General features: G+C 36.9%; 1 protein-coding gene across 6 annotated transcripts in view; it reads left to right on the top strand.

The window, feature by feature from the left end:
• The window catches only part of BTRC (beta-transducin repeat containing E3 ubiquitin protein ligase), a 170,877-nt gene that overhangs the window by 97,194 nt on the left and 56,138 nt on the right, over positions 1–17,545 (top strand). For all 6 annotated transcript variants that reach the window (XR_015767072.1, XR_015767071.1, XR_015767070.1 and 3 more), the window contains one exon: positions 7,880–7,969. Coding sequence is in view for 3 of the 6 variants with exons in the window: in XM_028098736.2 (XP_027954537.1) it covers positions 7,880–7,969 (90 nt within the window). In the remaining 3 variants the exon portion in view is untranslated. The remainder of the gene's footprint in view (positions 1–7,879; positions 7,970–17,545) is intronic.

Genomic DNA, 17,545 nt, shown 5'->3' with positions numbered 1-17,545 from the left:
TTTTTGCCGTTTAAAAAAATTTCATTGTCTGTCTTATTATTGAGTTCTAGAACTCAACTGTATTGAGTTCTAGATACAGGCTTTTTGTGAGATATGTGTTCTGAATATTTTCTCACAAGCTGTGGCTTGCCTATTTATTCATGGTGTGTTTTGATGAGAAGTTCTAATTTTTGAATGAAGCCCAGTCTGTCAATCCTTACCTCATGATTGTACAGATAATCTAGGTTTTCTTCTAGAGGGTTTGTAAGTTTTAGCTTTTACCCTTAAGTCTGTGATCCATCTCAAATTAATTCTTTTTTTTTAAAGATTTTATGTATTTATTTGAGAGAGAGAATGAGAGAGAGAGAGCACATGAGAGGGGATAGGGTCAGAGGGAGAAGCAGACTCCCTGCTGAGCAGGGAGCCCGATGCGGGACTCGATCCTGGGACTCCAGGATCATGACCTGAGCCGAAGGCAGTCACTTAACCAACTGAGCCACCCAGGCACCCCTCAAATTAATTCTTATGTGTGGTGTTCATTATTTTTCCCATACTTTTTTATTCAGTTGCTTTGATACCATTGTTGAAAAGACTTTCCTTTCCCCCACTGAATTATATGAGTGCTTTTGTCAAAAATCAGTTGGCTGTACAAGTGTAGTCTGTTTCTGAACCTCCTAGAGAAGAGGCTGCTGCTGGATACAGAGCAAAGGGTAATAGCAGCTGAGGCATTGACCAACCCCTTCTTTAAACTCCACATAGAAGACAAGCTCAAGTCCTCTTTCTTTTTAGAAGTGTGTATCAGTAGTGTATTCTCTTCTGTTATGTGTAAATAATGCACCAAATACTACACTGTCTTGATCATTAGAGCCTTAGTAAGTCTTGAAATCAAGTAATGTGAGTCTTTAATATTCTTAATTTTAATATTGTTTTGGCTATCATAGATACTTTGCATTTCTATATAAATTTTAGAATCATTAGCAATTTCTTTTAAGAAGTCTGCAGGGTTTTTATATGTGTTTTATATATATATTTGCATATATTTTGGGATACACACACATATGCACACACATATATATGTATTCATTTGAGAGAATTAACCTCAATAATATTAAGTCTTCCAGTTTATAAACATGGTATATATCTCCATTTAATTTTGTCTTTTTAAATTTTTCTAAGCAATATTTCTTAGTTTTCAGTGTACATTTCTTACACAGATTTATTCCTATTTAATATTTTTCAATGCTGTTGTAAATGTTTTCATTTGATTTTTGACTCTTGACCTTGTTTCCTGTCATTTGTGAATAAATACAATTTTATTTCTTCTTTTCCAAGTTATTTGCCTTTTGTTTCCTTTTTTTGCTTTATTTCAATGGCAATGGCCTCCAATAAAATGTTGAATAGATGTGGTAAGAGAACCTCTTTGCCTTGTTCCCAGTCTCAGAGGGAGTGTATTTGGTCTTTCACCACTAAGTATGATGTTAGTTGAAATTTTTTTAGATGTCATTAATGGGATTAAGAAAGTTCCCTTTTATTTCTAGCTTGCTGAGATTTTGTCTTATTGTTGTTACTGTCATTGTGTTCATGGGAGATACTGGTTTGTAGTTTTCTTCCTTCTTTCCATCCTCACTCTCTCTCCTCTTCCTGCCCCTCCCTTCACCTTCCCCCCCCACACATTCCTTCCTTCCTTCCTTCCTTCCTTCCTTCCTTCCTTCCTTCCTTCCTTCCTTCCTTCCTTCCTGTAGGCTCCACACACAGCATGGAGCCCAGTGCGGGGTTTGAACTCACAATCCCGAGATCAAGACCTGATCTGAGATCAGGAGTTGAACACTTAGCCAACTGAGCCACCCAGGCACCCCTGTAGTTTTCTTTCTAATGTCTTTGTCAGGTTTTGGTGTCAGAGTTATGCTGCCTTCATAAAATGAGATGAGAAGTTTTCCCGTCCGCCTCTATTTTCTGAAAGTGTTTGTGTATGGTCCTGGTGTTATTTCTTCCCTAGTATTTAATGGAATTCACCAGTGAAACCATCCAGGCTACAGGTTTTCTTTTTGGGGAAGATTTTGTTTTTTAATTTATGTGGAATAATTTTCACTTACAATTTGTTTCTTTAATAGATACAGAGCTATTCAGGTTTTCTCTTACTGTGTCAGCTTCAGTAATTTGGGTCCTTCAAGAAATGTACCCTATTTTATTTTATTTTGTTACTATTTTTTAAAGATTTTATTTATTTATTTGACAGAGAAAGAGAGAGACAGCGAGAGAGGGAACACAAGCAGGGGGAGTGGGAGAGGGAGAAGCAGGCTCCCCGCTGAGCAGGGAGCCTGATGTAGGGCTCGATCCCAGGACCCTGGGATCATGACCTGAGCCGAAGGCAGCCGCTTAACAACTGAGCCACCCAGGAAATGTGCCCTCTTTTATTCAACAGGTTGTAAACTGTTCGTATTTTTTATTTTAATACTCAGATTATTCTATATTGGGCTAACGAGAGCCCCTTTAGGTTGGCATCTGTGCCCCTTTGACATATCTCTATCATTCCCTGTGTGTCTCCAGGTTCATCTTATATTTTCCCTGTCCAATCCTGGAATCAGCCGTTTCTCCAGAGACTATGGTTCCTTTCAGTGTAAAATGGTATTTAGAAGCCAAGATTTAAACATTAACTTATATTTTACATCTATATGGATATATTTTGAAAACCATGAATTTATATTGGTACCTGTAATTCTAAATCAGTACCACAGAGTTAGTTCTAGATCGCTCCCTTTTCGTATTTATAATTCTCTCTTCTTATAGTAAGAAACCTGCTTTGAGATTTTTTTTTCTTTTAGCACTTTAAACATGTTTCTTGTCTTCTAGCCTTCGTTGTTTATGGTGAAACTTTTTACGTCTGCTTTTATTTATATTGTTGGCTCTCATGTATGGAGCATCCCTTTTTTCTTAGGCTCTTTCAAGGTTTTGTCTTTGTTACTGGTTTTCAGCAGTTTTGACTGTTTGTGCCTAGTTCTTGTTATCTTTGTATTTAATCTCCGTAGAGTTTGCTGATCTCAGATCAGTAAGCCAACAGTTTTCACCAAATTTGAGAACTTATTTGATCACTATTCTTATAGCTTTTTTTGTGCTGCATTCTCACTTCTCTTCTGGGTTTCCAGTTTACAGATATGTTAGATCATTAACACTTACCCCACAGATAACTGAGCCTCTTTTCATCTTTTTTCTTTTACTCTCTCTATCCTTCGGTTTAGATAATTTTAGTTGATCTATCTTTATTTCATTGGCCTCTCTTCTGCCATCTCCAATCTGCTTTTAAGCCCATCCAGTAAATTTTAAATTTCGGATAATATACTTTCCAGTTATAGAATTTCTATCTGGTTCATTTTAGGTTTTCATTTTTCTGGTGAAAATTTCCATCTGTTTATCCATTATGATTGCATCTTTCATTTAAGATGTTGAATATATTTATTATAGCTTCTATAAAGCCTTTATATACTGATTCCCATACTAGATCATCTCAGGGCCATTTTCTACTGGTTCTTTTTTCTCTGGACTATGGGTTCCATTTATCTGCTCTTATATCTAGCAGTTTTTTATTATATAGTGGACATTATAAATAACTGATTGCAGAGACTCTGGATTCTTTTATCTTCTACTGATTAACTTACTGACTGATCACTGTAACTTCACAGAGTGTTGGTTTATATTTGTTAGAGCACATATGTTTTGGTTTTTCCCCTGGTCTAAGGTAGAGCCTTTACTCCTAAGACTTACTGTTTACTCTCAATGCAGGGTCATTTCAAGTTTTCAGTGAAAGTTTGAGATGCCTTTTAAGTTCCTCTAATTTAGTAGGAATCAGATTCTAAATTCTGTCTCCCCTCATGGGCAACAGCTGCAGTCCCTGCTCCAGTCTTCAGTCTTCTGTTATTTTCCATTGGAATCCTTATAGTCTCCCATTCATATGTGTAGTTTGGGGATTAGCCATGGATTAGAGGAGAATTGAGCCTCCCCTATGGGTCTGTTTTCTATGATTTTTTAATCTCCAGCCACTATGCAGCCCTGAACTCCATCCTTTGGCATATCAAGCCAATAAACTGGCTTTCTAAGTGAATTTTAGTCACCCTGCATCAAGTAGATCGGTGAGTACCCTCAGGGGAGAAAGCACATAAACATGGATGTTACCCTGTGTGTTTCTCCCCTTGAAGGTCAGTCTACTCTTCTCCCCCAATTTCTTACTAGTTTAGGTCATTCTCCAGTGCCTTTAAGTAGTTATTATTAATTTTTTTCCCCATGGTTTATAATTGTTATCTTATGAGGGTTAATCCCATGTAAGCATCTCTGGCATTATTGGAACTTGAACTCTTTGGCTTACGTTTTTTATGTTATTCAGTACATATGAATCACTTCATAAATGTCTTTTAAATGATAGGAAGTTTTATTTAAAAACTTTTATGTTGTCTATACATGAATAATAAATGTTTGTGGTATTAGTAGTTGCAAAAGAAGTACTGAACCTGACCCCAGAACATACATGCACCGGTAGCTGCTATACACAAAGGTCAGATGATCCAATTTATTCCTTTAAAATATGTTTGGGGATACCTGGATGGCTCAGTCGTTTAAGCGTCTGCCTTTGGCTCAGGTCATGATCCCAGAGTTCTGGGATCAAGTCCCACATTGGGCTCCCTGCTCAGCAGGAAGTCTGCTTCTCCCTCTGCCTGCCCCTCTCCCTGCTTGTGCATGCTCTCTCTCTCTGACAAATAAATAAATAAAATCTTTAAAATTGGTTTTGAAATAATTTCAACTTAAATTATAAAAGAATAAAACAATTAAGTGGATATAAATTTTTTAAAGTTTAATTTGAATGGAAAACCAATTTTATAATACTTTTTCTCCATTTTCTTAAATTTTTTTACCTATATCTTTCCAAAGAATGATAACTGACCAAAAATGAATAGTTTAAAACATCTATGAATCCACTGCTGACATAAGTAAATAGGAGAAATCATAGCTTTTTGTCACAGAAAAAAATTCCATTTAATAAATGTGGAAGGACGGCACCTGGGTGGCTCAGTTAGTTAAGTGACTGCCTTTGGCTCAGGTCATGATCCCGGAGTCCTGGGATCGAGTCCCACATCAGGCTCCCAGCTCAGCGGGAAGCCCCCTTCTCCCTCTGTCCCTCTCCCCTCTCATGCTGTTTCTCCCCCTCTCTCTCTCTCTCTCTCTCTAATAAATAAATAAATAAATAAAATCTTTTAAAAAATAAAATAAATGTGGAAGGAAAGAGGGAAATTTAAAAATCACCATCAGAACACCACAGTAAAAATTACCATAGGCAGGATCCACCAATGGATGCTAAAATTAGCAGGCAAAAGTTGAAATCGAAACAAAGTATTTTCATCATCTCAGAATATTTCTCTCAATATATTTTGTAATCCCTAAAGGAAAAATAACAAACTTATAATGGAGAATCTTGGCAGATAATGATCATAGGCATATGATAAAGTTTACCATCACTAGAAATACTTAATAACATGCCTCCTGACTTGATGCATTGAGAAGGGTACATCACCTTTGTGGTATTCTTCCCAATAATGTATAACCTCCATCTGATCATAAGAAAACATGAGACAAGGCCACATTGAGAGAAATTATATAGACTAATCAGTACTCTTCAGAAGTGTCATAGTCCTAAAAGACAAGACTGAGAAATTGTCACTGGTTAGAGGCAACTAAAGAGACATGATAACTAAATTCAGTGTAGCATCGTGGGTTAGATCCTGAACAGAAAAAGGTATTAGTGGGAAAATTGATGAAACTCAAAAGAAATTCTTTATATTGTACCAACTTAGTTACTTAATTTTGATAAGTGTTCTGTGGTTATGTAAGTCATTAACATAAGGGGAAGCTGGGGGGAAGGGTATACAGAAACTCATTTTGCGGCTATTCTGTAATCTAGAATTTTAAAAACTGGATTCTTTCCTATTGTTGGTTATAAGAGATTGCCTATGTCTTAAGATTTTTCTCTTTAATTCCAAAACATATAGTTCTCCAACATAGTAGTTCTCAAAGAGTGTTCCTAAACCAACAGCATTAACATCAACTAGGAACTTGTTATAAAAGCAAATTCTCAGAAGCCTGGGGGTGGGTCCTAACAATTTGTGTGTTTGGGTTTGGTTTTCTTTTCCCCCCAGATTTTATTTGTTTTATTTTAGAGAGAGTGAGCGAATGGGGGAAGGGGCAGAGGGAGAGAGAATCCCAAGCAGACTTCATGCCAAGCACAGGGCCTGATGTGGGGCTCCATCCCATGATGCTGAGATCATGACCCCAGCCGAAATCAAGAGTCGGTTGCCCAACTGACTGAGTCACCCAGGTGCTCCGACAATCTGTGTTTTTAACAAGCCCTCCTAATGATTCTGATGCATGCTAAACTTTGAGAATCATGCTTTATACCATCAGTGAAAACTTAAAAACAGAGGGGGGTGGGGGTGGATGGGTTAGCCTGGTGATGGGTATTAAAGAGGGCACATATTGAATGGAGCACTGGGTGTTAATACGCAAACAATGAATCATGGAACACTACATCAAAAACTAATGATGTAATGTATGGTGATTAACATAACATAATAAAATAAAATAAATAAAAAACATTGTTTTACTATATTGGCCAATTATTAATAATGTTTACTTACCATAAAGTATAACCAATTTTTTTAATTGTGGTAAAATACATGTAACATAACATTTACTGTCTTAACCATTTTTAAATGTACAGTTCAGTGGATTAAATACATTCACATTGTTATATAACTGTCACCACCATCCATCCCCAAAACTCTTTTCATTTTATAAAAAAAAATAAAAGCCCTATACCCATTAAACAGTAACATCCTATTTCTTCTCCCAGCTCTGGCAACCATCGTTCCACTTTCTGTCTCTCTGATTTTGCCTTCTCTAAGTATTTCATACAAGTGGGATCATACAGTATTTATCTTTTTGTGACTGACTTATTTCACCTACCATAATGTCCTCAAGGTTCATCCATATCATAGTATAAGTCAGAATCTCCTTTCTTTTTAAGGCTGAATACCATTCCATTTGATGTATATGCCACATTTTGTGTGTCCCTTCATCTGTCAGTGGATACTTGGGTTGCTTCCATATTTTGGCAATTGTGAATAATGCTGCTAGGAACATGGATATACAAACACCTTTTCAAAATTCTGCTTTCATTTCTTTTGGGTATATACCCAGAAGTGGCATTGTTGGATCATATGGTAATTCCAGTTGTAATTTGTTGAGGAACCACCACCGTGCTGTTTTCCACAGCTGTGTATATATATACATTCCCACCAGCAGTGCACAGTGGTTCCAGTGTCTCCACATCCTTGCCAACACTCGCTGTTTTCTGTTTTTTACTTTTTATTTTTTAAAGATTTTATTTATTTGACAGAGAAGGCAGACGCTTAACAACTGAGCCACCCAGGCAACCCTGTTTTCTGTTTTTTAACAGTAATCATCCTAGTGGGTATGAAGTTGTATCTCATTGTGGATTTGATTTGCATTTCTGAAATGATAAGTGATGTTGAGCATCTTGTCATGTGCGTGTTGGCCATTTGTATATCTTCTTTGGATAAATGCCTGTTCAAGTCCTTTGCACATTTTTGAATAGCACCCCTACCTTCCATACACACAGTGAGACCAGCTTACATTCTTGTTCATGAGTTCATCAGTGGCTCTTGTGGGCTCTCATTTTCTTTTCTTCCACCTCCCTACCTTGTTTCCAGTTCCCATAAATCTGGAATTTATATATAAGTCTATTCATGTGTTGATTTTGAGAATAGGACAGAATTTGAAAACTGTATGTGACCGCATTTTAATATTTAAACCTGTTTCCGAAAAATTCTCTTTACAGACTTATAACAGCTGTGCCAGACTCTGCTTAAACCAAGAAACAGTATGTCTAGCAAGCACTGCTATGAAGACTGAAAATTGTGTGGCCAAAGTAAGTAATACTACTCATAAATATTACTATACCACATCGTAACAATGCTTTATCTATAAAAACATCTTCACTCAGTATTGCTATTAAAGATTATCACAGGATTTTATATTTAAAAAGGAATACAGCAGGCAGCATTTTCAAAGCAGACTGCAAGTTGGAGTCTCCATCTCTTCAGTTGCAAAAGAATTTTTTGGTTATGCATTCTGGTCACACTTCCGTCTAATTCACGTTTGTTATTTGACACTAGTTACTTGACCCTGAAACACTAGATTATTACAAATAAGTAAGATTTGTGAAAGAAAATATACAATTATTTTTATAAGGTTGTTCATGGGTTTTAAATGTGATTAATATAGAGTAACCATTGCAAGGATTGTGAAGTATGCTATAGAAAATCCAATTATTATATCACTATTATTATTTATTAAGTGGTCAATGATAGAAATATTGCTTTTGGTGATTTTGACCTGAGTGGACAGGTGTGTTTTATCTTGCATATGAGCTTCCTTTTTTTATGTATAAAACATGTGCATATCTATAGATACAAAAGTAATCACATATTAGAGACCTTATGGTCTAATAATTGTATTAACTATGGCTCTAATCTTCCAAGTATCTCTGATTACATAGGAACTTTGACCTAAATTTAGGTAACAGCAACTTTGATTATTCCAGGATAAGTAAAATTCCAGAATGGGCTCTGTCTCTAGACTTTTACCTTGCATATTTGCAAAATTACTGCCTTAATAACTATTCAGGGTTTTGTCACTGTTAGAACATTCCCAACTTTAACTACTTTAGTTTAGTCTATTTTATTATACACTAGGGCTCTCAGTTACTTACTGTTATTATTAGAGTTGGAGCTGGTAATCAGGTAGTCTCCATACTTTGCTACAAAAATCAAAGGACGGCAACATTTTTTATTATTTTTATTTTATTTCTTAAAACATGCAGTAGTCACTGAACCTACTTAATCAACTGAAAGTATCATACAAACTATAACCATTAGAAATGAACCATATACGGGCGCCTGGGTGGCTCAGTCGTTAAGCGTCTGCCTTCGGCTCAGGTCATGGTCCCAGGGTCCTGGGATCAAGCCTCGCATCGGGCTCCCTGCTCCGCGGGAAGCCTGCTTCTCCCTCTCCCACTCCCCCTGCTTGTGTTCCCTCTCTTGCTGTCTCTCTCTCTCTCTCTCTCTCTCTGTCAAATAAATAAATAAATAAAATCTAAAAAAAAAGAACCATATAAGAAATGTTGATTTATTTAAAATTATAATTAAAAAAGATAGAGTTAGTTAAGTGTCTCTTAGTGTCTTAGTAATTTGCTGTAAAATATGAAAATAATAAATTACATATATTTATTTTTTCAGTCATTAAGTCACAGCCAGCAAGTGCTAATTGACCCAATTTTGTATCCAGCATTTGTACATTGAAATGGGGGAATCAGTTATTTGGGCCTTTAAAAATAATCTTTCTCCTTTTTGGCCACGTTGCTCAGTTTCATCACAAGTGGGTGACTTCTGGCTAAACAAGGTAAAATCTTAGCATGAGCACTGATCCAAGGACAGGGTGACAATTTTAATGAGTTTCATTGAGGGCTGGCCAAGTGAGCATCTGTTCCTTTTGTTTTCTCCATACTTTGTAAGCCAGGATCTCTAAGCTATAGAGTCATGTTGGTGTGTGTCTGTATGATGTGTTTTGTTTTGTTTTTCTCCCACCCTCTATTTCAGTGGTGCATGGTTAGAAATCTTCTGGCATCTGGCACAATGGCATAATTTCTTCTGTGCTCTTGGGTGAGGAAATAAGTTTGCTTATTGCTGCTCATCTGTCTGTTTCTTTTGCTCCCAGATGGTGACCCTCTCATCCCATTCTTGCTTATTTTAACATTATTCTGACACCTATATCCTTTCATCATCTCCTTCAATACCCTAATTTAATAATGATTTCTATCCTTTCCTACTGGAACCCACCTAACTTTCTGGTTCCTTTTATTGGCCCACATCCTGGCTTCTGGTTCATTGCTTCAGACTTGAGCTGTATAATCAGTGGGTCAATGGCAAATAAAAACGTAGCTAAAAAAATTTCTTTCTTTTAACAGCCTCCAGTGAGGTATCAGTAACATGAGAATAGAGAACAAGTTTTCCCTTTTCTATTTACATGTGTTATATGTATCTCATGATTCTGTGCTGTTTCTACTTGCCTCATTTATAGCTTGACCTTTGAAAGGTAATGACTTGCCATTGTTTTTGTAGGTCTGCAAGCTTATCCCTGTTTCCTGCTCTTCACCTTTAGCCCTTAACTGAATAGTTTCATCTGCTACACTTGATATGGCTGCAGTAGCTTTTCACTTGATACAAGTGTCTGTTGTTGATTCAGATTGTACTCCAAAGTGGCCTTGAATATCCAATCATCCCCATGTGAGAGCAACTATAATATAGTGATAACAACATTTTTGTCCCCTAGTTCAAAGGAGCTAATTCAGAGTGACTTTGATTTGGTGGAGATAGTCATTGTTATTATAGAATATTGTTCATTATGAATTTTAGAGAAGACATTAATACCGGTCATTCCCTGAAAAACAGCAAAGTTGTTACGTTCAGACCTTGTAGTACGTAGTATGTGACTCTTCTTTGCCAGAAATACCTTCCATAAATGTTTTATAATAGGTCTATGAAGAGGGGCCCATTTGTACTCTTTAGAATATAAGAAAACACAGTGGTAAGACAAACTACAGCCACTCTAGGTTAATAATAATCTTCTGAATCTCTAACTTGAAGAATGAGACCTAAGAAAGGATTTAAAAATAAAAATGAAGGATGGGTCGTTTTATCAGTGTAACTTAGTCCAACTAATATTTGGAGGCATTGAAATGTCTTTTATTTTTGTCCAAAGCCTTCCTTCTTACTAATTATAGCCGTGTAGTTCATGAGATTTGTTTGGAACATGATGAGCTCTGTATTTATTGTAGCTTTAAATGGACAGTCATTATTGACTGCCAACTTAGTCTTTAAAATCAATAATCACATTGCACCTAATTGTCAACCTTCATGATCTTTTTTAATTGGTAAAGAAAACTAACTAGAAAAATGAAGAGCATTAATTTTTTTGTTATCTTTTTGCTGACTTTATTTAAATATTACCGAAAATTTTGGTTTCAGGTTTTTCCTAATTTACTTTTTACACATGCATGCACAGAATTAAAATTAAGTTGTTTGAACACATCCACCTAGATTCCTGCCCAGGTAGGAGAAGTTCTGCTTCTTTATGTTTGGAAAATAAACCTCTTCAGTAGTCCTTTGTAGATGTTCTGTATTGTAGTTGTTTGTTGTTATTGTTTTTTACTTGAGACTAATAATCTGTTTGCAACTGACTGAGACAGAAAAATGTGATGTTCCTTTCCACTCACTCCAGATTTTGATAGAAGACTTGTTTTATTTATTTCCAAAATTATATCCGCAGGAAACAAGCTGTTTAAATTCAGATTATGCTGAAGCAAAATGGTCCTGGTATGAGAAGCAACGTGCTGTTTTACGAGCACAGAGTCCCTTTTCTCATAACTGATTGATAGTAAATATTTTCCTGAAGAATTATTGCCAACCATGAACAGTGCAACTGTTTCACTTTTTTTCCGTGCTACTTGCTGTACCAGCCATTGTCGGTAATTAAGATCTACAATTCACAATGCAGACGTTTGCACTTCCTCTGGGTCTGCGCTATTTATAAGGCATTTCAGCTGTTCAGAGTTTCTTTTGAGTTTTAAACTACATGTTAACAGGCTTCTTTAATACGCTGTTCCACAAGTAGCATGTCAAATGGGCCATTCTTTGCACAGGCCTCTCTTTCGGGTCTAAACAGTAGCTTTGTGGAGAATATGTTAAGATTTAACCATATCATCGAGGCCAATGAGGTTGGAAAAACTCTGGAATATAACATGTTACACATTACCATATTGCTATTTCAAAAAGGCAGGAATAAAGTTCAGCAGTACTATTTTTTTCTTTCATTTTCAAATGGGTCATATGATTTTAATGAGTGTTAATGGGAGTTATAGAGAGGTTCTGAGAAATACTAGTAAAGTGACTTTTCCCAGCTCACTTTGAGGTAATAATCAAGGACCATTGTTATAAACAAGAGTTTATGTGTTTGTCAGGTTAAGGATGCAGGAACATAAAACCTTCTAGATGTGCATGATATTTAGAAATACAGACTGGGACACCAAAGTGGATCAGCAGATTGACTGCACATTTGTTGTATAATCATCTTCAGGAACCCTAAGTAGCATATGCCATTGGAGAGGAAAGTGTGAACAGGAATCCTGGTCTGAATTAATTTGGTAAAATTTAAGATCATTTTCAACCATTTCAAGAGAGTTAATTGTAAAAGAAAAAAAGAGAAGTCAGGACCCCAGTGAGCATCTTCATGAATTATGCCCTTGAGTGAGAGAACTGCTTGCACAGTCTCCTTACTACCGGCACGCATTGCTAAACATACTGGAGAAAGAAACAAGAAGCAGAAAGACGTCAACAAAATATGTGTGTAAAACTTTGCCACAAGTGGGGATCAGACTGGCTGTGTTAAGCCTGAAGCAAGCTGCGTTGATTCTACATGTTGGCCGCCAGCATCTTCCAGCAGAGCAGACCTTCAGAGAAAGGCAGACACGGGTTTCCATGCTGATTCTTGATGGGCCCTTGAATATAGACAGAGCTTCAAACAAAGCCTTTCCAAGGCAGTTTTATTTGCCAGAACCTGAAACTTTCTGTAGTTCTTTTGAACTACAGTGTTTCTGTAAACTTTTTTTCCTTTTTTTCCTCAGTGAACTCTTTATGAACCTTTTTTTTAAGATAGCAGCAGTGGTTCAACTGCTGGGAACCACTGATATATCTGACTGAGGCACTTCAAGACACTAGGACCTATTCACATTTCTATCTAGCCAGGGAGCTAATAAGATTAAGTTTGTCTTTGTGGATTGGTCCAGATTAGCAGGAGATGAGCCCAGTCAGTATTTACCTCAGTGAAAAAGGAAAGGTTGGGAGAGAGAGGGGTGAAGGAAGAAAGTTCTTCATCAAGAATTGACTGCAGTATTGCCTGCTGATGCATGTCGGATCACCCGCATCGAGAGATCACATGGCTTCTCCAAAAGTCAAACGATCAATTCGCCTCGTTTTGGCTCTGTACTTAATGCACAAACAGTGCGATCTGCGGGGCTGTAATTGCATTGTTAGGGCCAAGGAACAAGCCTGTGCCTTTTCAGCAGACAGCTGGCAGGGAGAGAGGCATGTTGTTAGGAAAGAGAGAGGCAAGGCAAATAAAATTACTGCTAACGCTCAGAGATCGGCAGGAGTCCTACTTGCCTAATCTTACCGGTGGGAGCAAGCGGCTGTTGTAATCCAATTATAGCAGCATAAGCAATTTGTTAGACACTCCGCATAATGTAACAATTTCCCAATAAACTCTGACTTGTAATAACGTCGGCAAGAGTCCGCATAAATCTGCCCGAATGGTGGGGGCTGGAGCGTTCGGCTGGGGGCTTGTAATTGGCGCCATCAGCACGTTTTGTGGAGTGCAGTATGGTGCAGTCTTTTAGTGCAGGAATTTTAAGGAGAAAAGCATGGCACACGTTTCTTAGAAAAAGAAAAGTGGCCATTAAAAGGGGAGCAGCAAGAAGGGCATACTCTTGCCTTCACATTACCTAGGAGTCTTAGCGTAGAAAGAAAACAGGAGGAAGCCATGTTTCCTTCGATACTAAAGGGGGGGGGAAGGGGGAAGAGTATGTGGACTAAATTTCTTTATTTAAAAAGCATCAGTTTCTATTATTTATACCCCCCTTCTCCAGCCCCCCAAAATGCTGTTCAGGCAGCATTCAGCTAACATTTTTACAAATGCTCATAGCCAGACAAGACTAGAAATGCCAAGTTTAAATCTGTTTTTTTCTAGCGTTTAGCATTTTCTTTACAACAGGAAAATATATTTTCTTTGTGCCCAGAATAAATCTTTTAATTATCTCATTGACTATCAAACCTTTCTGTAGAGTTCTGCCTTCCGCTTTAAGAAACCGTCTCTTACTAAAGGATTTAAAACCTAGCTTGTTTGCTTAGCTGGCTTCACAACATTGCTCATTTTCTATTCCACAATATATCGTGAATGTCTGTGATACTAGGATTAGTCATCTTTCTTGTTGAATGTTTACATTGTACAAGAATACAGTTTTTCTTATTTAAAACTATACCTGTATGATCCTTATAGAAATAATTTTGATTCCTAAGTCATAAAATCTCTGTTTTGGAAAAATGTTTGTTGTTGTGTGGAGCAGAATAGAACCTCCATTATTGATCGATTGATTAGCGTTTGTAGTCACAGAATAGAGTTTATTTATACAAGGTATAGGAGGTGAGGAGTGCTCCTAGATTTGTGTTAATAGACAGATTTTCATGCTACTGAGTTTGTATTAAATGTTATCTACTTTCTTATGCCAACCCAACCCTTCATTGTTGTTAATTTGTGTCAAAACAAAGCTTCTGAAATAAGAACAGGATTATTCAAAATATCATGTTGCTGTGGGTATTATTACAATAAATATTTACTTTCAGTATAAACATTTCCTTCTACTGAAGCAAATGCTGCCTTGTTTGACTGGAGCTACATCAATAAACTGCAGTGCCTCTAATAAAGCCACTCAGTGTCTGGGTTTAACTAATGGCTGATTTTCATGGCTTTGACAGTGAGCTGTGTGCGTTATTTTCTCCTGATATTGTAAAAATAATGAGAGCAAATTAGAACAATCAGTTTACACAGATAGCTCCTGATTGGAGGCGATGGGCAATATGGCAGCAGGTAATCCATCTTCGGGCTCCTGTCACATTAACTTCAGCAGTGTGAAAAGATCAGGTGGGGTAAGCAGGGATCCTGCCCAATCGGAACACTGAAATTAATGAGAAGAGCATTGTTCTGTGATCAACCTTTTAATTAGCAAGATTGGAAACGCAGGGAGTGATGAAGGCAGCACCACAGCTGCACAATGCCAGGCACAATTCCTGAAAGGGGGAAGTAAGAAAAAAATCTGTGGGTTTTACATCATATTTTTGTTGCTGTATACAGGCATTATGTTTCCATTCGAGAGCTGGTTTACAGACTTTACTGCCTATTTTCCAAAGTAATTAGTCACAAATGTAGTTGATGTGTTAGTGATCTATAGGCTGTAACTCTGTCAGGGGTCATTTAGGTTTTGATTACCAGTATACTTTCTTTGGTGTTGCACATTGGGTTTTAATTTTTTATTTTTTTCTAATCAAGTAAGCAAAGAAATCAAATTTTAAGAAGGTCTTTCCGGTTGACCTCCCACCACCCAATCCCTCCAGTTTATAGAGTTTTTCTTGCAAGTAGCATGAGCGTTTTCTGGTTTGGAGCACTTTTGTCACTTGGAGTTATTTAAAAGAGGAGCTAAGTCCAGGCAGAAAGCTAAGGCATATTTAAATTGTGTTCCTTTCCTGGTTCTGTTTATTAGGAAAATCACTGTTTTTCCCCCTGCCATTGACTTCTCAGTGTTGAGGGCTCTGTTATTTCAATTTATATAATTGAGAATTGAATATCAATGAAGTATGGTGTTTATAGGAGGAAGGGGGGGCAGAATCTATGCAGTGACTGAGACTAAAGGCTGATTCATCCATTTAAAACTCAGTTATACTAAAATTGAAACCTTGTTAATTATCCCTGTAATATTGGAAAATGTGGTATAAAGCTATGGAAGATATTAATGAGCCAGATTTTCTCTGCCATATCAGTGCCTGTTTTCTAGGCCTACTTTGACAGGCTTTAGTTTTGGGAAAGGTATGAGGTTTTCAGTATTTTAATCTTTATACCTTAAGCTTAGTTGCTTAGTGTAGAAGCAAGAATATAATGTACGATATGTAAATGAATCCAGTTATCTTCCAAAGACTATAAAATAAATTTGTGGGTTTTTTAATATTAACAGTTAATTGACTTAGGCATTTATTTAAAGTACTAATATGTAGGGGCGCCTGGGTGACTCAGTCTAAGTGTCTGCCTTTTGCTCAGGTCATGATCCCAGAGTCCTGGGGTCGAGCCTCAGGTTGGGCTTCCTGCTCAGCAAGGACGTCTGTTTCTCCCTCTCCCCCTGCTTGTGCTTTCTTGTTTGCTCACTCTCTCAAATAAATAAATAAAATATTTTTTAAAAAACTTAAAAAACGTACGAACACATAAAAACCAGTTATCAGGTACCCATCTGAGTGCAGAATTTAACAGTAAAGAGCCTATAGTATGAAATATTGAGGTTAGGTATCATAGTTATAGTTAATAGTTAATAGAACTTTTTCCATTTTGTTTATAACTAATGGAGATTCTAGCCATATAGCCCTAAGATGCTGTATTTATAGAAAGTAAGTCCTTGATGTTATACCCCTATGCAAAACCTGTAGAATAAAGGCACTTCACTTCCCTGTAGTACCCATCTCCTACCCCCTTCCCCCCCCAAAATCTTTAGTATACGTTTTGGAATTCTGTCAGAAACCTGATTTTTGGTTTGGTTTGGTTTTTTGATTGATAGCAAGCTTTTCCTGAAAATATCATCTTTGGTATTTTAGGATCAGTGACTTAATATTAAATAGTCTCTAGGACTCCCCCCCACACACACACTAAGAGAATGGTGCTACCGTGCATATTAATATTTTAAAGCCCACTTGTAGAATTTTGGGTGATACTTTTCTACATTCCTTAATCTGGAAGAGAGATTTTTATACTTACAGCTTTTATGAATTTTTGTGCCTGTTCATTTTCCTCTCTCCTAGTTTGACAGAAGCCTGGGCTCATAAGCTGTCCATGGATACGTTCTTAGTCATATGGTGTAAATAGATCACTTACAAAGCTTGTGTAACTTGAGCTCTCCTTTTGAACCTTTCAGTACCCATGAGCTCAGGATCCATACATGTAAAATCTTACTCTTGTGTCATGACTCCAGCTTGTAAGGCAAATGAGCTATGAATTTACATGACTATTCTACTCTATACCAACTTTCTGTAAAATAAAATTAGTGTTTTTCCTTCTTTTCCTATGATTCTGGATTTCCATCTGACCTAGTGATCTTGCCAATATTTGTTCATGTTGTTAGAGTTCTTTTCCAGTAAGATTTGCTCTTCAAGATCAGTGTTAAATAAAAGTCTCTTTTTTGAGGGCATCTTTTTTTGTTGTTGTTTGTTTATATTAGTAATTACAGAATGTCTAACTGGCCGAATGACCAAGAAACTCCTTTTTGTTTCCCAACAGAGCTAGAATTACCAAGTCATCTTAAATTCTACTAATCCCAAATCTCATGAATAGGGTTCACTTTAGAGAAATTTTCATTAGCCTAGTCCTTTGGAGCTCACCTAATACACCTTTATTTAAAGTTCTTATGTATAGAACTAGTTGAATATCTGATGCTGTTACAATCCTAAGTTCCCCATCCCCCTGATTTTTAGTTTAAGGATATGTTCCTATAGAAAGAATTGGAAGGGTTGCCTGGGTGGCTCAGTAGGTTAAGCATCAGCTTTTGGCTCAGGTCATGATCCTGGGATCAAGCCCCATG

The sequence above is a fragment of the Eumetopias jubatus genome, unplaced genomic scaffold, assembly GCF_037043125.1.
Source record: "Eumetopias jubatus isolate StellerSeaLion01/CBP00866 unplaced genomic scaffold, mEumJub1_p1.0 scaffold_17, whole genome shotgun sequence".
NCBI classification, from domain to species: Eukaryota; Metazoa; Chordata; class Mammalia; order Carnivora; family Otariidae; genus Eumetopias; species Eumetopias jubatus.
The sequence above is the reverse complement of the archived record's forward strand: the minus strand, read 5'-3'. Positions and strand labels throughout refer to the sequence as shown.